Genomic DNA, 21,801 nt, shown 5'->3' on the forward strand with positions numbered 1-21,801 from the left:
GGGGCGGCCTCGCGGCGCGGCGCGCGCACCTCCAAGCCGGCGGCGGGGCCCGCGCCCTCGGGGCCCGGCCGCCCGCGGTGCACCACGGCGCCCGAGGAGATGGCCATGAGCACGTCGGCAGCGAAGTAATCCACGCACGCCACGGCCGCCGACATGCCGGGCAAGGGCGCGCGGCGCGGGCTGAGCGGGCTGAAAGGAGGCGGCGGGAGCGGTGCCCGTCCGGCCGGCGGCGGCTGCTCGAGTGCGGGAGGCGGAGGAGGAGGAGGAGGCGGAGGCCGGCGCGCGCCGCCGCCGCCGCCGCCCGCGCTCGGCCCGCCCCGCCCCGCCTGACGCGCCCTGACGCACCGGAGCCCGCGGGGGCGGCCGCGGCCCGCCCCGCCCGGAGGACGCCCCCTCGGGGCGCGCGGCCACGCCCCTCGCCCGGCGCGCCCTCCACCGCCCTGCCCGCCGCGCGCGGCCGCCGGGGGCGGGGTCTGGGCCGCAGGAGCCGCCCCCGGCGCGCCCACTCCGGCCCCGGAGCTCGGTGCCGCCGGCTTCCCGAAGCGCGCCCTCCTCACGCGGGGCCCCCAGCCCAAGACCCCGCCTCCGGTCCCTGCGGCGCGGCGGCCTTGCCCTTCTCGGAGTACCCCCGCCTCACCTCGCCAAGCTCCGCCCTTCCCCGGTACGATCCTCCCTCGCGGGAGCGCCCCGCCCCATCTGGGCACGCCCCTCCCTCCCTCCCCGGGCGGCCCCACCCCCGCCCGGCGCAGCCCGCCCTCCTCGGCGCGCGCCCCGCCCCCTCGCGGGCGCGCCCACCCCACGCCGGGGCGCGCGGCCGGCGGGAGCCCGCCCCTTCCCCGGACGCTTCCACCCTGGCCCCGGGCGCGCCCCCGTTCTCGATGGGGGAGGGCTTCGCTCCCCACGTGGCCCGGTGGGGGTGCGGAAGCGGCCAGCCCCGCCCCCCAGCCACGTGCGCGACCCTTCCCCCCTCTCCTTCACCCTGACCTGGGCCCTGCTGGACTGCGCTCCCCTCCGTCGCCTCGCGTTTCCCGGAGCCCCGTGGCCGGGCACGGGACAAGTGGGGCGCCCCGCCCAACCGGGTCCGGCGAACCGGCATTCGTTTCTCGTCCTGCGCCCCCCTCGGGAGTCACTTGTGCGCACCCCACGAGGGGTGGAGAGGGCCGGTGTGGGCTGGCGGAGGAGCGGGGTCTGGGGGTGGGGAAGGGGAGCCGGGTGGGGTTGCAAAGAGCTGGGCGAGGCAAAGCATCCGGCCCTGCCGATATGCGGGGTTGGAACATCGCTCCCCGCCGCTGGGCGGGGATCCTTGGGATGGGGGCTGGGAAAAGTGGGGCCTGTAGAAGCCCTGAGGACGTCCGGGCAGGTAGTTCAATGCGGAGGGCGCCGACGGCCGGGGTCAGCCAAGCCGGGGTCAGTCCGAGGCCGGGGTCACTCGGAAATGGGACAACAGGGTGGCCCTCTCCGCGGCGACCACGGCCCCGCCCCTTCCTAGGCTGGCTGTGGGGGCCCAGCAATGGCCAGAGCGGCCTCCTGGGGGCACAGCTGCTGCTGCCTGCGTGTGGACAGCGGCCCGGACCCTGGCCCCATCCTCGACTCTCTTCAATCTGCCACCTCCCTAGCGGCTGTCTGCTAGCGTAAGGCCCCCCGCCCCCACCCTGCACGTGGCTGTATGGGGACAGCCGGAGACACAGTGTTGACTGAAGCCTACCCAGGTGAAGGACGGCCCTTTGACGCGCCGAGGACCATCCAGGGGGCACTTGGCAAGCGCTGCAGTCATCATTCCTGTGGGCCCAGCATCCCCCGTGCCTTTGAAGGCTTAGGTGAGCCGCCTGGGCCAGTCTACAGTCCACCCCCACCACCTCCACTGCCCAGTCACACAGAAGTTCTCCCAAGTTCAGACAAGGCAGGCAGCCCCTGGAGCCTACCCCTGACCCCAGCTGACACCAGGCACGGAGGCAAGCAGCCGGACAAGAAAGAGGCCAGGACCCATTTGTTGCTTCCAGGAATCTTTATTGTGCCCAGAGGAGCGCCCAGCAACATGCCCTCAAGGAGCTCAAGGTCTAGGGCAGGGCAGCTGGGAGTCAGGAAAGGGCATAGGTGGGTAGACATAGGATCACCCAATGGGGGAAGGGGGGGTGGGGGGATGCAGCCACACTGGGGCCTCCAGCAGACATGGCAGGGGACAGCACTCAGGGCCACTGCAGGGACCTGGGGCGACAAGGTCGTGCCTTCTTCCCACAGGCAGAGGGTGTGAGCAGACAGGTCAGGGCTGCCGTCCTGGCAGTCCCCAGCAGGCTGCGTGGCCCCACACAAGACATGCCTCCCAGCGGACCCGTGGGCTTTGTCTGGGGCCACGCTGGCCACTCTGCAGGCAGGAGTCCCGGGACCGGGGCCTGTGTTCTACCCACAGGCCAGCCGTGTGTGCCCACACCCTGAGCAGCCAGTGTGTACACAAGCCCCAGTGCCCAATGATGCCCACCGCACTCGGACTCCATGCTCACCTCTGCTTTTTGTTACCCTAAGACCCTTCAAGTTGTCGCCCCCATTTCACAGATTAGGAAATCAGGACTGGCAGACGCCAGAGACACGGGCAAAGCTGAGACAGCACAGCGTTTGGGGGAAGTACGGAGACGGTCCGAGCACTCATGGCAGCCAGTCCCTCCACTCTTCCCATCTCTACCCTGCTCTGATGGCACTCACGGGGTCAGGAGGGCGCTCACTGGCCGCTGGACCAGGGCAGGGCAGGAGGAGGCCACTGGCCCTGGAGGGGAGGCAGGCCTGGGGGCACAGGTGAGCGGAGAGTTAACAAGCGGAGGCCTGCGCAGCAGGGATGCCCCGGGCCTATGTACCCACCAGGAAGACGCCCCAAACAGGTCAGGCTCAGAACCAAGGCTACAGTGTGTGCGTGTGCGTGTGCGTGTGCATATACACATGCTGGGACGGCCATATCTTTTTTAAGACAGTAAAGACTCTACATTTGGTTTTAATAATTTTAGTAATAGGGCGCCTGGCTGGCTCAGTGGGTTGAGCCTCTGACTTCGGCTTAGTCATGATCCCAGGGTCCTGGGGTCAAGTCCCGAGTCGGGCTCTCTGCTTGGTGGGGAGCCTGCTTCCCCCTCTCCCTCCGCCTGCCTCTCTGCCTCCTTGTGATCTCTGTCAAATAAATAAAATGAAAAATCTTTTTAAAAATAATAATTTTAATAGTACTTTGTATACCATTCAACTTTTTTTGAACCCATGTGTGTTTATTCCTTTTATTTTTAAAAATTTTTAAAAAGATTTTCTTTCTTTATCTGTCAGAGAGAGAGAGAGAGAGAGAGTGAGTGCACAAGCAGGCAGAGGCAGAGGGAGAAGCAGGCTCCCCACTGAGCTAGGAGCCCGGATGCGGGACTCCAGGATCATGACCTGAGCCAAAGATAGTGGCTTAACCGACTGAGCCACCAAGGCATCCCTTTTTTTAAATTTTTTTAAGTAGGGTCCACACCCAGTGCGGAACCCCATGTGTGGTTTGAACTCAGGACCCTGAGATTGAGAGCTGAGTGGAGATCCAGTAGGAGGCTCAACCAGCTGAGTCCCCCAGGCATCCCTCTTCTGTTCCTTTTATTTATTTTATTTTTTTAATTTTTTAGGGGGTGCGCCTGGGTGGCCCAGTGGGTTAAAGCCTCTGCCTTTGGCTCAGATCATGATCCCAGGGTCCTGGGATCGAGCCCCGCATCAGGCTCTCTGCTCGGTGGGGAGCCTGCTTCCCCCTTTCTCTGCCTGCCTCTCTGCCTACTGTGATCTCTGTCTGTCAAATAAATAAAATCTTTAAAAAAAAAAAAAGATTGTATTTATTTGACAGAGAGAGACACAGCTAGAGAGGACACATAAGGAGGGGGAGTGGGAGAGGGAGAAGCTGGGCCCCCGCCGAGCAGGGCTTGATCCCAGGCCCCCAGGATCATGACCTGAGCCAAAGGCAGACACTCAACAACTGAGCCAGCCAGGCACCTCCCTTTTGTTCTTTTTAAATGTCAGCAGGTGTCAAGCAGTGTAATTATAGGTCATGCATCCTTTCTTATGCTTTTCTATATGAAAAATTTTTTTTTAAAGGTTTTATTTGTATTTGACAGATCACAAGTAGGCAGAGAGGTAGGCAGAGAGAGAGGAAGGGAAGCAGGCTCCCTGCTGAGCGGAGAGCCAGATGCGGGACTCCATCCCAGGACCCTGGGATCATGACCTGAGCTGAAGGCAGAGGCTTTAACCCACTGAGCCACCCAGGCGCCCGAAAAATTATTTTCTAAATAAATCCCCCTCCAAGTGTAGCCTGGACTCAGAGACTCCCTTCCAAAGAACAGAGCAGGGAAGGGGAGGGCGGTGATCTGACTGTGGGGAGGTCTGGCAGCCCCTACCTCAGCCTAGTGGTCGAGATCAAGGTCAACCTCAGAGGGACGTCTGGGGAGCATCGGGAACCCTTAATAGGAGATGACAAGACACAACGCTACTCTTGACTCTCTCTGAACTCTGTGTTCTTCCCCAAAACCCATAACCCTCAGCCCAGATTAGGGGACTTCTTAGAAAATACCTGAGCAGTCCCCAAACTGTCAAGCTTGTGAAAAACAAGGTACAACTGAAGAAGTGTCCTAGATTTCGAGAGAGTAAGGAGACAGCACGGGTACACAGCTGCTGGACAGAGAAGGACCCTAGTGGAAGAGCCCAGGTGGTCGGACGAAGGTCTGGAGGCAGCTGATGGGAGCACACACAAGTGAGTTTCTTGCTTCTGACAAGTTATCAACACGAGCGGCACGGGGTGGAAGGTACGTGAGACTCTATACTGGCTTTTCTGTAAACCCCAAAGTACTCCAAGACGAAAATTTTCATTTTTTTTTTAAGACATCTCTGTGCCCCACAAGGGGCTCGAACTCACAACCCTGAGACCAAGAGTCTTGTGCTCCATCGACTGAGCCGGCCCGTTGCCCGCAAGATGGAGGTTTTATTTTTTTTTTTTATTTTTTTTTAAATATTTTATTTATTTATTTGACAGAGATCACAAGTGGACAGAGAGGCAGGCAGAGAGAGAGAGAGCGCGAGAGAGAGAGGGAAGCAGGCTCCCTGCTGAGCAGAGAGCCCCATGCGGGACTCGATCCCAGGACCCTGAGATCATGACCTGAGCCGAAGGCAGCGGCTTAACCCACTGAGCCACCCAGGCGCCCCAAGATGGAGGTTTTAAAACAAACTCGAAGAAGGGTGCCTGGGGGCTCAGTCGGTTAAGCGTGTGACTCATGTTCTCAGCTCAAGACTGGATCTCAGGGTCATGAGTTCAAGCCCCGTGTAGGGCTCCACACTGGGCGGGGAGCCTAGTTAAAAATAAAATAAATGCGGACACCTGGATGGCTTGGTCGGTTAAGCGTCTGCCTTCAGCTTGGGTTGCGATCCCAGGGTGCTCCCTGCTCGGTGGGGAGCCTGCTTCCCCCCCATCTCTGCCTGCCTCTCTGCCCGCTTGTGATCTCTGTCTTTCTCTGTCAAATGAAGAAAGAAAATCCTTGAAAACAAAGAAGCGAGCAAACAGAAGAGGGAACCCAGGAGTCCAGTTCAGTAACGGGATTAGCAGGCTCACTTGTAGGTGGCACCGAGTGCCCTCCCTTGCTTCTCAAACTGTAGATGTGGTGCCTTTGACCCACCAATGCCACTCCTGAAAAGGTACCCCAAAACAGCCCCAGCCTGTCTGTGTATCGTCGCGTGGTTTCCAATGGGGACAAAGAAGGAACCCCAGCACGTGGCTTGCTAGGGCAGGAGGCCGCATGGGAGGACCGGGGCGCAGAGCCTCCCCCACTTCCCTGGTCTCCACCCGCCCCGCCGAGGGAGAGGAAGACCCTTCTGCCAGATGGTCCTCTCTCGCACGGGGCAAGCAGCGCTCCACTGGGCCCAGTGGTTGCCACACGGAGGGCCCTGGCTCAGCCCCTCTGAGCCGAGCGAGGGCAGCCAGGCCCTGACCCCCCTGGTCTCACCAGCATGGGTTCTGCACAGGTGGCTCTGGTCTGTGTGTGGCCTGGTGCCAGGCACGGGGGTCCGGCAGCACAGAGCTCGCTATCCAGCAGGGGCACCCCCGTGTCCAGAGGCTATCTGAGCCCCAGGAGAGCCCAGGGCCTAAGCCTGGCTGAGGCACTAGGACTTCTCTGGAAGCAACTTGGCCTGAGCCATTTCCCTTGTAAGTGCGGACACTGGGGACAGCAACCCAGTGACCCAGGTTTGTCACAAACATTGACTGGGCTGGAGATAGGAGCTATGAAATGGAAGGGAAGGGGACCCTGATGCCCGCTTGGCACCCCTCCAATGCAGTCCCGCAGCGCCCAGGCCGGTCCCGCACCCCAACCAGGACCCTGGCCCGCGGGAGCGCCCACACCTTAGCTCAGGGTCCTCAGGGCCGGCACCCACCAGAGGCTCCATCTCACAACTGGGCCCTGCCGGGCAAGGGCTCCGCGCACAGCCGCGGCCACTGTGCTGGACAGAACAGAACCCTAACCCTGGCCTCTTCCAGAATCCGGGGGGCCCTGCGGTTCGGGTGGAGATGGCAAAGGCGGCAGAGCGGGTCCCACCAGCTCAGTCTACAGGGAGCTGGGACCCCAGAGGGAGGGAGAGGAGGGTGGATGGCCTGGCCTTGGGTGCGGGGCCCCATGCGAAGTCCGGTCTGGGCTCCATGGCCCCGGGGTGAGCAGCATCCTCACCGCCCCAGGCCTGACCCCCAGGGAGGGGCCCATGCCCAGCTGTGTCCCCGGGGCTCTCTGGGTACCGGGACACACCCAGACCACGGGAGCTGGGGGGTCTAAGCTGTGGCAGGTCAGGAGTCACGGGGAGCCGGGGCGCGCCCTGCCCAGGATGCAGGTGCTCGTGGGCCTGCTGGGCAGCAGAACGCTGCTGCCCGGTGTGAACACATGTGTTGTGGAAAATCCACAAAATGGAGAACCGAAAGTTGGCCCTTCTCCCAGGCAGCCTGGCCCATGGGCCATACCAAGCAGAAAGGAAAGGGGGGGGCGCATCCTGGAATGTACCACCAACTTCCCCCATCACTGCTGCACATGGTCATACCCCCACCCCAGAGGCTGAGGGTGAGCCCTGGCGGGGGGCACTCCACCCAGAAAGAGGTGATCCTCCGGGCACAGGGCCTGGGGGCCAGGTCATCCTGATGAGCCCTTGGTCCCCAGCAGCCTGCCTCAGTTTATCCCTTACATGCAATGGGCGGGCGCTACCGTCGGGGCAACCAGCACTTGGTTTCAACCCAGGTGACCCCTGGCACTGTGACTATCCAAGGGCCGGGGAGGGGGACACGCAGTGACGCTTTCGGAATGCTTTCTGTCACTGAGTGTCATGCAGAACTAGTATCACACAAAGTATGTCGGCGTCCTCAGCTGTGGATTCTGACAGGACAATTTCCGTCTGACTTCAACGAGGGGACACGGGGTCTTGGCACATTCAGTAAAGAAGACAGTGGCGTCCAGGTGAGGGGGGCACAATGCAAGGGCTGGAAACAGACCCACTCGCACTCAGAGCCTAGCATGCGGTAAGGACAGACTGTCGACAGGGGCAGGAGTGGCTTCTGTGGGAAACGGAGTCAGGGAAACCTATTTGGAAAAGCAGTTTGGGCTCCCACCACAGTCCTTCCCAGAAGCACTTTCCAAAATTAGACCAAAAATTTAAATATATATGTAAAAAAGAAACCATCACATTTCCAGAAAAACACATCAAATGTTTTATAATATTGGAGTAGAGAAAATATTTCTGAGCATGACACAAAATGCAGAAACCATACATGAAAACAACTATCAATGAATAATGATTTTAAATGCTCAGCAAAAATAATATGAATTTTCTAGAAATCGGAGGAAAAAGACACAGTCCAAGTCAAAAACAAATTATAGATTGGGGGGAGAAACGATTTTAACAGGAAATGGGCTAATTTCCTTCATATGTAAAGTGCTCCTAGAAAACAGTAACACCAACAACCCAATGGAAAAATGGTTGAAGAATATGAAATACAAATGGCTTTTACATATGTACACGTTAATAACAGATACAGACTTTTCCCATTTTGAAGTGATTATATAAATGGCAAAAATTAAATTGGACAAGGGGCGCCTGGGTGGCTCAGTGGGTTAAAGCCTCTGCCTTCCACTCAGGTCATGATCTCAGGGTCCTGGGATCGAGCCCCGCATTGGGCTCTCTGCTCAGCAGGGAGCCTGCTTCCTCCTCCCTCTCTGCCTGCTTGTGATCTCTGTCAAATAAATACATACATATTTATTTAAAAATAAATAAATAAATTGGACAAAACTATTGCTACGTTTCATTTCCCTTTAGGAAACATAAGTAAGTAAAGCTATAATGAAATACTATTTTACCCCAACCAGATGTGCAAATGCAAGCATCAGGGATGGGCGTTAGGCCCGTCCTTCCTTGGTGCTTGGTGGGAGGCAATCCCGTAAGGCCTGTTACAGAGATCGTGCACACATTCAGAGACCTGTGAAAAGCCCTTTGACCCAGCACTCCTGCCCTAAAGAACGTAGCTTCAGGCCGACCTGCAGAAAAGAACATAGCTTCAGGCCGACCTGCAGAAACGTTCCCGCTCAGATACAATGACACTTGTACAAGCTTAATCAATCTAGCATTGCTTGTTACAAAAAGCCTAGAAAAAAACGGAATTTCTACCAACAGGAAACAATAAATCCAGCACTAACACCATAGGGTGACACAATTGAAATGAATGGCCCAGGACAGGGAGAGCACCCACCCCCGCCCCAGCTATGTTGGCCAAAAGGGTTACATGTAAAGGGAGAGAAGTTTTGCATCAACACATTAGATGTACACGCACAGACTTTCTTCCTTGACGCATGAGAAAGTGCCCAGGAGGGGGGGAGCCAGGCCCTGGATGTCAGGGGTTGGAGGGATGCCAAGTTTTCCCCCAACGCCCTTCCAAACTCCTGAATTGTTTACTCTGTGTATGCAAGTACATTTCTGTTCCAATTCTAAACAATTTGTTTTCAGATTACTGGAATTGCTGAACTCTGGCTCCCGGGGCACCTGCCCTCGGATGGGGTCCAAGGGCAGGGCGGAGGGGGTGGGGTGTGCTTCGGGGAAGAAACACTGTAGCAGCAGACAGAGAAAGTCAGGCCAGTTGAGAAACACCAGCCACGCCGGGGTCATCTGCACCAGGCCAGGACGCAGGGCATGTCAGCAACAACGACCGACCTCTGGCATGCAAAGGCCCTGTGGCGGGCAGAGCAGGTGGGGCTTAGGACCACAAGCAGTCTCTCCGGAGTACGCATCTTGCGTCCAGTGCTGCTCCTTAGCGTCGGGTCGTATCAGAAACGGCCCTGAACGCCCGGCAAGCGGGACCCGTGGGGCTCGGGAGGGACGGGGCACCAGTCGCCCGCGCCTCGGCCCCTCCCCAGGCAAGGGCACTGCCACGTCGGAGAAGGGCAGGGCGGGACCCCTGGGCCCGGGGGCACGCTGAGTCCAGACAGCAAGCCTCGAGGGAGGGGAGTCCTCGAGCGCGCCCCCGCCCCGTCACGGGGCGGCACGGACACGTGGCCCGCTCCCCGGACACGTGGCGAGCACGCAGGCCCCCAAGCACCCGGGCCCGAGTCCCCGCCGCAATCCCGGCTCTGCGTCCACTCCGACGCCGACGTCCGTGCGGGCCCGCCCCACGGCAGCCGGTCCTGCGGGCGGGGAGGTCGGGGCGCGCAAAGGAACGGGCGCGGGGAGGGCTGCGGGGTGCGAGCGACGGCCACTTACCCCTCCTCCGGCCGCCGCGGCAGCCGCCTCGGCGCGCGGTACCGCCACTTCCGCTTCCGCCCCGGCAGCGCCCCCACGGCGCCGGCCGCGCCCCCACGGCGCCATCCCCGCCCCCAGGACGAAGCACCGCCCCGCCCTTAAAGGGGCCGCGGAACCCAGGAGGCCTCGGACTGGGGAGGTGGAACCGCCCCGCCCTTAAAGGGGCCGCGGAACCCAGGAGGCCTCGGACTGGGGAGGTGGAACGAACTCTGGGCCCCTCCAACGCCACGCGGGCTGAGTCGCCAGGGACCGTTCTCGCTCTGGGAAGGCGCAGCGGACCCCCCAGGGGCTGGTGGTGAGGTCTAGGGAGACCCTGGCTCAGCCCTGCTTTCAATGGCACCCCGGGAGGACACGCTCTGATGGCCCCAAGACGGAATTGCTCCCCCATCCCAGTCCCTGCTCCCTTTCCTGGGGGTACCCCGCTGGGCCTCTGGACCTGCCAGGGTCACGGTGGGCTCTCCTGGCTCTAGGTGCAGGGGATCGGGGTGAGGACGGGCGGGACTGCACCTCCCAGACCTCGCGTCCTTATTTACCACATGGGAGCGGACCACCACCCTCCCAGGAGGCACAGGCCCTCAGGCACCTGGGGCCGCATGCTCCCTCCCCCCCATCACCACCCAACCAGTAGCCTCGAGGAGTGGGACTCTGGATGGGACCCAAACCCACCTCCTCTTCCACAAGGACAGTGACCAGACCCCTTCATTTGTCCCACTCACTGGGCCCTGAAAAGCATGCATGAGCCACAAAAGAAGAGGAACCCAAAAATTTTAAATCTTTAATTTGTTTTCACGTTTTTCCTTCTTTTTGCTTCCAAAAGGAAAGGAGAGCATAGCTCCGCGCCTGTACATCGTCCACGGCCCCTGGGCTGGGGCAGGTCCCGGCCCGGCCCCCGACGCCCGACCCCCAGCTGTCTCGGAGGACTGGGGTGCCCGGGGGAAGGGGGGGGTCACATGCAGCCCCCGGGCCAGGGCCGGGGCGAGGTCCAGGCGCCGCCTTATTGCTTAAGTCCCGGCTCCGCTCAGGGCCCGGCTACACGCGCTGGCTGGGCAGCTCCTGGGAGATGAAGCGGCGCAGGCGCTCCAAGTACTGGCTGTAGAGCTCGATGTCGTTGTGCCCAGCGCCCTCCACCCACAGCGGCTCCACGGCCTTGGGGCAGCGCTCATAGAGCGCCAGCCCATGGGAGAAGTCGATTACTTCGTCCTCTGTGCCGTGGATGATGAGCACCGGTGACGTGATCTTGGACACCTTCTCGATGCTGTAGGGGAGGGCACCGCCAGGCTCTGAGCAGCGCCCCGCCCCGCGGAAGCCCCTCCCCTGATCTCCACCCTGCCGCCATCCCCATCCCCCCCTCTCACTTGGGGAACGCATCGAAGCAGTAGGTCTTCTTGGTGTCAGGGAAGGCAACGCGCATGCCCGAGGTGAGCGGCGAGTGCAGCACCACAGCAGCGCACTCGTAGCGGGAGGCCAGGTCCACGGTGGGCACCGTGCCGATGCTCTGCCCATACAGGACGATGCTGTCCGGGCTGATGCCGTACCTGGCGGGGAGGGGCGGGCGGCAGGATCAGCCACAGCCAGCAGCAGCCACAGCAAGCAACACATCCCCCCTCCTCCGCCCTGCCCTCCCAGGGCAGCCCCCCATTCTCCCTGCATGGCTCTGGGCAAGGGGGTTGGACGCAGAGACAATCCCCCCTACTACCCAACATTGTCTCTCAACAGAAAACAAGTGCACTCAGTAAGGAGGCAGGGCCTGGGCAGATGCGCAGATGGCTGGTGCAGCTGCAGCCCCGCCCAGCACTAACCCTGTTTCAGCAACAGCATCAACCTGGATCACAGGTGTGGGGTGCCCCTGGTGAGGGCCCCCACACCATGCTTGGGGTTCAGGGGGACAGGGCAGGCGCTGGGGCCTCTCCTGCTCCCCCCCCCCCCCCCCTCAAACCCCACCCCCCCCCCCACTTGACCAGGGACACACCCAGTTCCTGAGAGCACAGGCAGGGGACCTGTCTTCCTCCCACCATCCCTCACCCATCTACACCCTTCGCCAGGAGAAATCATGGTAGCTGTGTATCCTGATTTCACCAGCCAGTCTCCAGCCCCTCACTGTGCGGCCCAGTTAGGGGCTCAGTACAACCCAGACAAGCGGGAGTGGCGGCTCCTGTGTGGAGGTGGGCACCACATCCTGCATCTGGGTCCCAGCCCTTCCCCCTACCCTGGACCCACTCCCCCCAATCACTCCCCTAGCACCCCACCCTACCCCCAGCACAGCTGACCCAGCCTCAAGCCAGCTCCACAGCCTCCAAGCGCCCATTCCCATCTGCACAGGGACCCACCAACCACCCTCCCCGGGGAAGAGGCCTCCATGATTCTCCCACAAACCTGGACCCTGATACCCCAAGGGAACACCCCCCTGCATCTCACCTATGTAACCCCCCAAACGGCAAGACTCCACCTGTCTACCCAGGGGCCACCCCATCTGTCTCTGTCCTGGGAGGCAGCACTCCAGGTCACAGTTGCCTGGCCCCGGGCTTCAGGGACCCCATCTGGCCTTCAGCCCACCACCCTGACCGCCGCTCCGCAGCCAGCTCCCCGCACCACGGAAGGCACCACCGCCCTGAGCAGCAGTACGGTCCCAACCCTCGGACACCGTCCGCTGAAAAACACGACAGGCGGCAGGTGCAGTGACGGGTCTTCCACAGGCCCCTGGTCACCACCAGAGTTGAGCCTCCTGCCCTCCCGCTGACTCTTTCCCTGAGGGATTGGATCTCTGAGGACAGTGCCGGCAGCAGGACGGACGGTGGGACGGACACGGCTCAGAGCCCTCACCGCAGAGCAGGCCGTGATCTGCCAGCCCCCACCCAGCCAGCAGGAACCGCAGCAGGAAGGGCTGAGGAAGCCGAGGGCAGCACGTCCCTGCACCGTGCCACCCAGGATGGGTCCCCTGTGCCAGGGTGGTACCAGGGGACCCCACTCCTGGGGCCTGCAGCCCAGACTGCCTGGTGCGTCACTTCGGCAACCAGGGTCCCCAACCTCCCCAGGGCAGGCTGACTTTGGTCCCTGTGGGAAGGGGGAGTGCAGAGGGGGCCGACAGGACTGAGACGGGGAGCCCCGAGGAGGCAATAGGCAGGGCAGCGCCTCCAGGAGGACCAGAGGTAGTCAGGGCGGCCTCCTCCAGCAGGATTCTTTGGATTCTCAGACACCAGGTAAGTAAGTGGGAAGGGGGCTGCCCAGGAGCTGGATGAACAGCATGGTGGGGCTCCAGGGACGGAGGTGTGGCCCCAACTTCAGTGGCCCTGAGGCAAGCACACAGGTTCGAGCTGGGGGCCCACACCCAGGGAGGACCTAGCCTCTGCCTGCTACCCTCCCACTGGCCCCCAGGGCTGTGCTAGACACCGAGCTGACAGAACCCTCTAGAACCTTCCAGAACCCTCCATGTCTAGAGGAGCCCTACCCCCAAGAGGAGACCACAGCCACTGGCCACTCATGCCTCATGGGCCAGCCCTGAGAACATAACAAAACAGCCCCACTCTACCCCGAAAACCACATCTCCCTGGGTGGCCCGAGTCTCCGGAGTCCTCGAGCAGCCTGCAGGCGTCCTCCCAGGCCATCCTCCAGTCACACCCTGCAGGCGGAGCCTCCACCCCCCCAGGGACACCCCCAGCCCATCCACACCCTCTCCGGGCAAGGGGGTCCCAGGAGAGGAGCGCCCACCCCACCTCCCCGCACGTCAAGCCCGCCTGTCACACCACAGGGACACAGGTCAGGCCTCGCCCTGCCGCCCAGCATGGCCGCGGACGGCTCCATCGCATGAGGGCCCCTGCCAGGCCCAAGTCCCCAGGCGACCACCCCGGCCCAGCACGAAGCTCACCGCGTGCGCAGCGCCTGCCAGGCGGCGTCGATGTCCGCGTACAGGTTCTTCTCGGAGGGCTTGCCCGAGCTGGCGCCGTAGCCCGAGTAGTCGTAGGAGAACACGTTGCAGCTGATGCGCGTGCCCAGGCCGATGTAGAAGCTGCTCATCTGGCCCAGGTCCACCGCGTTGCCGTGCGAGAAGAGAACCGTGTACCTGCGGCGGGGAGGGGGGCCGGGCAGGTCGGAGGGGAAGGGACAGGACGCACCCCTCCTCCACCACAGACGAGGGTGTCAATGAGGGAGGCAGGCCGCCCCTTCCGGCTCCTCCTGGCTCTGTGGTCTTGGGCAGGGGACAGCCGGCAGGGCCGCAGACATGCCCTCTGTGCAAGGAAACCGCAGGGACCACCAATCACAGTCTCGGCACAGGCCCAGCAGGCACAGTGACTGCCGCGTGTCCTCCCTCTGGGCGGTGGCTGTCTCTCCGCGGAATCCCTCCTTTTTAGAGGCCTTCCACAGCCCGAGGACGGCACGCACAGACGCACGCTGCCTAGACCTGTCCGGAGAGTGAGACAGCGGCTTCTCCTCCCGGCAGCTGGCACCCGCCCTGGCCCCCACAAAGGAATAAAGCCAATCCCTACTCTCAGCACCTCTCCCCACTCCCACAGAACGTGACCCCAGCACTCATTTCCACCCTGCGAGGCTGCTGGCAGAGCAGGGCCTGCCCCAGGTCACCGACAGGCTGGCTCCTGGCCAGTGGACTCAAGTCTTCCTCCAGCACCCCTGGACCCCCGCCTAGCTCAAAGGTAAACACTTGCCCTTTGAACTCAGATCGGGGATCAGAACCCCGCCTGCCCTAAAGGCAGAATCACCTGGAAGGCCCCACTTCTTTCCCACTATGTACTCCCAGAAGAGCTGCACTTCCAGGCCCCAAGGACACCCTGGGAATGAGGAGTCAGACCTGACCAGAGCCAGCTGCCAGGCTCCGCGTGCCCTGGCCCCAAAGCAAATGCCAAGGCCTCCCTGAGGACCCAGCCCCCAGGAGCCCTTCCCAGAGCAGGGGTGCACCGAGACCCTGAAGCAGGCAGCCCCTGGTGGAGGAGGTGACCCAGTCACTCAGAACCGCCTCCCTGGGCCTCGGACCACTCATCTGCAAGACGGGCTGCACCCGGAAGGACGACCGGCGTGACGGTCCCGGTGGCCTTGGGTGGACAGAGGCCTGCCCTCAGTGAGGTCATCGGCCGCCCTTCTGGCAAGAGCGTTCCCAGGGCGCCTGCACCGCCAGACAGGCTCTCGCCTGGCTCTGGCCGTGCGGCACGACCCCCCGCAGGAAACGAGAGGCCCGAGGACAGAGCACATCCTGCACCAGGAGCCTCCAGGTCCCCCTCGCCAGCTCCTTCCCCGCCCCCCAAGGTGGCCCCAGACCCCGAAGCACGTGGCGACCGCGAGGCTCACCTGGCACCGGGCACGCAGCGCACGTACATGCAGGAGATGCGGCTGCCCCGGCTGCTCTTGGTCAGGAAGACCTCGATGGTGTCCAGCTCGCGCTGGCCATACTGGAAATCAGCACGCTCCATCAGGTGGAGCTTCCAGCGCCCAGGGGTGCCGGCAGAGGCCCGCAGGGTCCCCGAAGGGGTGGCCCCTGCTCCAGCAGGCCCTGGCTCAGGCTCGGGCGCCAGCGAGTAGGTGGGCTCTGGCGGCAGGAAGGCCAGCTTGGCGGCGATGCGGCCAGGGCAGGGCGGGCAGCAGAAGAGGCAGCAGAGCTCGCTCACTGACAGGCCGTTCATGGCGGGCGCCGGGCCCCAGGGTGGGCCTCGCGTGGCAGGGGAGGGGTGGGGGTGCTCTGAGACGCGGGCAGGGGGGAGGGCAACCCCCGGCCACCGCCCCAGACGAGAGCCCCCTTAGGAGGCCGCAGCCCAGCCCCATCGTGGTCCAAGCCGAGCCCCTGGGAGCCTCGCAGACTTGCATCTCCATGTCGTGCAGAGGGAAACCCTGCAGGGGAGAAGTGAGAAATGGGGTTCCCTCGGGGTTGCTCCGGGAGGCGCGTGACCCAGTCTTATCCATACCAAGCCTCTTGGCTTCCTCCCAGTCCAGTCCACCCTCTTGTGCCCAAACTGCTCCACCCTCCACCCCAGGGGCCTGGGGGCCCAGCTCGTCCTCCACAGGGGCCAGGTACCTCCCAGGGGGCTTGGTGGGACCCAAAGCTGACGAGACCAGCGCCGGCTACAACCTTCCTCAGCATCCAGCCGCCAGAGCTCGCCATGTGAGCCCCCACCTGTCAGCCCAGGGTCGGCCCGCAGGCGATGCTGGGCCATCAGAGCCCTGGCTTATCCCAGCTGTCCCCACACAACCCCTGCTCTGGGTCCACACATACGCTGTCACCATCCCTACGCCTCTATCCCCACAGCCGGCCCAGACTCCCCCCCAGCCCACCTCTGTGTTCTCAAGGACTCCTCTGCCACCCCCTGGTGACACAAGGCGGCCAAGGTGAGGACAGCCTGCAGCCTGGAGGGCCCTGGGAGTGGGCTCCAGAGGGCCAGGCCCCGGGGCAGGCCTGCACTGTCCAGAGGCAGGGGACATACAACAAACAAAGGCTCTGGTAACAAAAGCAGGATACATCCAAAGGCTGAGCTGGGACAATGGCTCTCCCCCAGCTGGGGCCAGACTGGGGGGAGGGGCCCTGGGGCCTGAAGGAGTCCAGCTCCGGCACTACCAGCCCAGCTCTGGCAGCATAGGGCTGTGTGGCCTCAGGCAAGGCTCTCTCCCCACCCCACCCCCTGGGCCTCTGTGCCCTTGCTGACCAGCAAACACGCCTCTCAGCTCCCAGGGGGAGTAAAGGAGAGAACTAGGTAGCAGACCGGGGATGGGGGGAGCAGAGACACCCACCACGTGCGGTACAGACTTCAGCTTCGCCGCGAGCACAGAAAGTCCCACACGGAGCCGCCAATGCAGGCACGGGAAGAAACCCAGAGGCTTGAGGAAGACCTCACCACCCAGTAGGCCTTTCCCTCCAGACTGGGACGGAGAGAGAGGCACTCATGAGGCTGCCGTAGTGGCAGAGCACCCCGGAGCGTGCCGTTCTGGGGCGATGGCACTTGGGACACACAGACTCAGAGCAGGCCCCGGCCCTCAGACACACCTGCTCCCCACAGACCTGTGTGACCTGCCACCACGGGCTGAAGAGTGCCCAGATTCGCGGCACACGGGACAGTGGGCGCGAGCTGGGAAAGCCACGGCGGCCCTGAACTGGCAGAACTCCGGGGCAGGCCGCGCCCCGCACGTGCGAGTGCGTTTCAGAAGCAGGGCTCTGTGGTTCTTGCTCCCAGATGAGGAGAGTTTGCCCCAGGACACTAGCCAACAGGGAGAAACATCCTGGGTTGTGACAACGAGAGAAGGGGGCTCCGGGCACTGAATGGGGGAGACCAGGGATGCTGACAGACACGCGACAGAGCACAGGATGCCCCCCTTTGCCCAAAAAGGAATGATCTGTCCCCAGATGTCAGCCAGTCCACCAAGCCGTCTGCTTCGATATATTCTCGGAGATCCAGACCCAAACACGGCCGCTGCACTGGGCGGCGAGGAAGAGCTGAGCTGGACCTCGCACGGCTCAGTGAAGATCGGTGTCGAGAGGAAGGCCTGGCTGAGAGCCAGGTGGGCAAGCAGGAGCCCCCCGGCCACTAAGGAAATGAAGAGGCACACCTTCATTCACCCGCTGCCCACGCCAGAAACACGGGTGTCGTCCTTGACTCCTCCCTCCACTGGGGTCTGATGGGTCTTCCTCCAACCAACATGCCGCCACCTCCCACGCGGGCTGCCGCGCTGTCGCGATGTCCGGTGGGCTGCTTGTTCCCCACCCCCACACCGCTCTCCCCAGCAGCCCCAGCGCTCTCCCAGCACACACCCAAGCACACCACTTCTCTGGAGGCCCCTGACCTCCCCCCACTTTCAGGGTAGAAATCCAATCTCTGACACAGCTGACCCCTGCAGCCTCCCTCAGAGTGTTCCCCACTCCCCGGGCTCTCCCCAGACAAGCCAGAGTCCATGCGGTTGCCCTGCCAGGAACCCCCTCCCCCAATCTCACTAGATGGTCCTTGCCCCTTGTCCTGTCCACCCTTTGGATCCCCCTTCCAGCGCCCTTGGAGAGGCCTTCCGAAGCAGGTCAAGGCGCCCGCGCTCTGCTGGTCCAGGTCTGCCTCCACAGCACTCACCAGAAGTTGTATTTACGGTTTAGCCAACGCCCCCAGGGCAATCAGAGGGCAGGACAGCTATCTGCTGCACCCGCAGACGACTGGGCGAGTGACAGGAGGTGAAGACAAAAGGGGGAAGCTGTGGAGTCTGCCAGGCTTGACAGGGAGGTAGGACAGTCTCTTCTTGGGCCACGCATACCTGGGACCTCCCGTGGGGCACTTATGAGCGTCGCCGAGTAAGTTCTGAGAGCGGAGCCTCCCACTGCTTCACTCACTGGACGCAGGCCCCTGGCCACCGCAGCTCGTCTACAGGTGCACCACTGAGCACTCTGCCGCCGGCCCCCGCCCCCGCCAGGCCCGGCGGGCGGCTGGTGTTCTGAGGACCCACAAGGAACCCAGCAACTGCAGCATCTACGATGACCTACATAGGCGCGACGCCGACGGCACCTGGCCCCGCCGGTCGGGGCGGGAAAGCCACCTGGAAGAAGGTGCGTCTGAAAGGGCAGACTGAGCGGCTGGGTGAGAGGGAACAGGGCAGCGCAAAACCCCAGGGGTGAGGGCGGGTCCCAAGAGCTGCAGGTCTCCCGCCTGAGTGGACACCGGTCCGAAGAGGCGACCAGAGGGGTCCTGGGGGGCGCCAGGGTTGGGTCGGGCGGAACCCGTGAGCCCTGCCGCAGAGTTCGCGCTCCATCCCGGAGGAATCCTGGGCCGAGCACCGACCCAGGGTGCGGGGCTGCGGTGTGTTCCCTGGCGGCAAGCGGAGGCCGGGAAGGCCACCCGGGTGCTCCAGGCGGCCGGAAGACGCCTGCGAAGGGGCAGGCGAAGGGGCCCAGGAGACGTTCAGAAAGCAGGGCGCCGCCGCGGGCTGCTGCGGTGGGCCCGGGGTCGGGCTGCGGGGTCGGGCGGTGGTCGGCGGCTGGCGGCCGGCGGCAGAGCTCTGCCGGGGTCGGAACGCTGGCCCGCGACGCCCGGCCTGGTCCGCGGGTCCCACAGCCCGGCCCGCGGCCTCCCCGGGAGTGAGGGGTCGGGGACGTCCCACCTGGCTGTCCCGGCCTCGCGGGCAGGCCCCGCTCCCCAAACTGCCGCGGGCGGCACCGGGGTCGCCCCGCGCCGCCGCGTTCGCCCCTGCTCGGCACTCACCGCCGCGGCCCGCGCCCCCCGGCCCCGGGGCCGCGCTCCATGGCTCCCGGCCGCCCGCCCGTGCGTCCGTCGGTCCCTCCGCGCCCCGGCCCAGCCTCCTCCGCCGCCGCCACCGCCGCCGCACCCCCACGGGCGGAAATGAGCCTCGATCCCGCCGCCGCCCCGGAAGTGACGCGATACGCGCGCGGGGGCCCAGGGGCTGCGGACAGGCGCTGGCGCTGCGTATTTCCGGGGGCCAGGGGGCGGAGTTGGAGCGGGGGCGGACACGGGGTGGGAGGGGGCCGGATCGTGGTTGGCGGAGCCGGGATTGGGGGAGGAGCTGACTCGCTGGTGGGGCGGGGCTTGGCGGGGTGGGCGGGGCAGGCTCCCGTGGGCGGGAGTGGCGGCGTGCGGGGGGCCGAGCCCCGGGTTGCAGCCGTGGTTTTCCGCAGAGACCCAGCCATTCATTCGTTCTTTCGCTCGTTCCAGGGCCAGGGCTGGGGTGAGGCGAGCGGGGCACTCGCTGCGGAAGCAGAATTTACAGAGGCGCCATAAAGCTCCGTCGTTGGGATAAAAATGTTCTTGCGCTATCGAAAAAGAACAAAATTTTCTCGGAACGGGGCCCTGACCGAATGAGGAGGGAGGCAAGGTCATGCGAGTGCAGGGTCGGGTCCGACCTTTTCCAAAATCCTGATGTTTTGTTCACCATGGATTATTTTGCGTTAGTTTCGGCTTTTTAAATATTGCATTAAAATACGATGAATCTTTGCACCTGAGCTTTCCGGTGTCCCTTGAGTTTGTGCCCCACGCTCCTCACCCTGGGTCGGCCTCAGCTCCCGCTGTGAGGAGGGAGCGGAGGAAGGAAGACGAGACGGATAAGGATGTGGGCTGGTAGCCCAAAGGGGAATGTGGCAGGCGTTTGCCGACGAACCTCCGCTGAGACGGTGGTCAGACAAGCCTGCGGAAGAGGTGACAGGGACAGAGTCTGCAGAGGCCCACGGGCCCCAGCCTACAAGAAGGACTGCAAATGAGCGGAACAGCCTTGCCCTTCCAGGCCCCCAAACTGCTTCGCATTTTCCCCGGCCTGCCTGCCCTTTCCACCCCATGCCGCAGCCCCAGCCCCCACACCTCCCCCCAACTCTAACCTTCAGTTTTGTTTACAGAGATAAGCCCCAAACTCTGGGCTTCCCAGCCAGCCCTACCCCAGGGCCCCAGTCCTCCTGACAGGGACCTGGAGAGGCCCGGGCTCACGAGGGGACACTGCCCAGGGGTGGTTTCCCATGGTTTCCTCTGGCCACCTGCCCCAGCTGCATGCCAGGGAGCTGTTCAAGGGGGCTCCCTCTGCCCGGATGCCTCCCCCAAGGCTCCCAATGTCAGCTGAAGTGCTTCTGAGCTCCAAAGGTCACAACCATGCCAGGCTCCTGCCAATTTCCTTGATTTCCTCATGACTTCTGTGAGCAGGAAGAGGCCTGTCCACAGCCTCCTTCCGCAGCCCTCCTTCCTCTCCAGCCGGATTCCCTCCCGGCTGCACCACTCTGCCCCCTAGGACAACACTGGCAAATACCAGTGAAAGGGCGGTGGGCCCAGGAGATGGGGACAAGCCTGGAATCCCACCCACCCGTAGTTGGCCCTGACTCACTGAGCTCCCTCCACTGACCAGAGCAAATTCTGCCAAGATAAAAGCACTGTTGTAAGGCTCCCCATGTTTCAGGACAGTCACTTGTGTTTCCTTTCCTCCCCCAAAGGGCCTGGGTGGTCCAGCTGCTGGCCCACTTCTACACCTTCTCTCCTTGCTCTCTCCGCCCCAGCCATCTTGGCCTTCTCCAGTTTGTTCCTACCTCAGGGCCTTTGCACCAGCTGTGCCTCCTGTCTGCCTTGCCCTATCCCCAGGTAGCCCCAGGGCCAGCACTTCCTCATCTTCAGTCTCCTGCTGAAACGTCACTCCTCCTCGGAGAGCCCCCACCTCCCAACCACCCCCAGCCAGAGACCCTGCCATAGGCACTCCTCTCCCATCATCCTCTTTATTGCCATCACAGGACTTTTTTTTTTTTTTTTTTTAAGATTTCATTTATTTGTTTAGCAGAGAGAGAGACAGCGAGAGAGGGAATACAAGCAGGGGGAGTGGGAGAGGGAGAAGCAGACTCCACACTGAGCAGGACCCTGGGATCATGACCTGAGCCCAAGGCAGATGCTTAACGACTGAGCCACTCAGACATCCCCATAATAGGACTTCTATCTCCAGTCATTGTATTGGGTTGTTCCTTTGTTATCTTCTGTCTTTCCCATATTCCATGAGCTCCTTGGGGCAGTGACCCCGGCTTTCGTCCACCATGTTCCCAGCTGTCCCCCATGATGTCTGACAAATGGATGGATGCCTGACACAGCATGAAGATGATTCCCCAATCCACAGGACAGTGTTTCTAACAGTGGATGGCATCACCGTGACCTCAGGCCATCCTGACTCTGCGTTTCTCCCTCTCTCCTGACCTGAGACACCCAGCCTCTGTGGAAGATAATAGGCCACAGGAATGTATGGCCTTAAAAATGCTCCCACCCTGGAGCCATGAATTCTAGCATGTGCTGTCCATTGGGAAAGCTACACATGACACGTGGCTACTCGAATTTAAATGAATTGATTAAAAATAAATAAAATTTAGAATTCAGTTCCTCAGTTGCAAGGGCCCATTTTAGGTGTCCAAGAGCCACATGGGGGCTGGTAGCTCCTAGATGACACAGATAGAAAAATGTGTCCATCACCCAGAAAGTTCTAGAAGCATCGGCCTAGCCGGCAAGCTCCAAGAGGAAAGGCACCTGCCTCTGTTTCGTTCCCTATTGTGCTTCCAGTGTTTCTAGGTCA

The 21,801-nt window shown here is 62.4% G+C and overlaps 2 protein-coding genes across 2 annotated transcripts in view; both read right to left on the minus strand.

The window, feature by feature from the left end:
- Window positions 1-306, minus strand: part of KLF16 (Kruppel like factor 16) — a 9,598-nt gene extending 9,292 nt beyond the window's left edge. The window contains exon 1 of the mRNA XM_032847096.1: window positions 9-306. Coding sequence (XP_032702987.1) covers window positions 9-155 — 147 coding nt within the window. The 5' untranslated portion in view covers window positions 156-306. The remainder of the gene's footprint in view (window positions 1-8) is intronic.
- Window positions 307-10,559: 10,253 nt separating this feature from the next.
- Window positions 10,560-19,097, minus strand: ABHD17A (abhydrolase domain containing 17A, depalmitoylase). The gene is made up of 5 exons (XM_032847087.1): window positions 18,966-19,097; window positions 15,094-15,630; window positions 13,661-13,855; window positions 11,154-11,333; window positions 10,560-11,053 (listed from the first exon to the last, which is right to left on the minus strand). The coding sequence occupies exons 2-5, from the start codon at window positions 15,423-15,425 to the stop codon at window positions 10,828-10,830; spliced, it is 933 nt and encodes a 310-aa protein (XP_032702978.1). The 5' UTR covers window positions 15,426-15,630; window positions 18,966-19,097; the 3' UTR covers window positions 10,560-10,827.
- Between the last annotated feature and the right edge of the window lie 2,704 nt (window positions 19,098-21,801).

This window comes from Lontra canadensis, unplaced genomic scaffold (assembly GCF_010015895.1).
Source record: "Lontra canadensis isolate GAN:19392208 unplaced genomic scaffold, GSC_riverotter_1.0 scaffold184, whole genome shotgun sequence".
Classification (NCBI taxonomy): Eukaryota; Metazoa; Chordata; class Mammalia; order Carnivora; family Mustelidae; genus Lontra; species Lontra canadensis.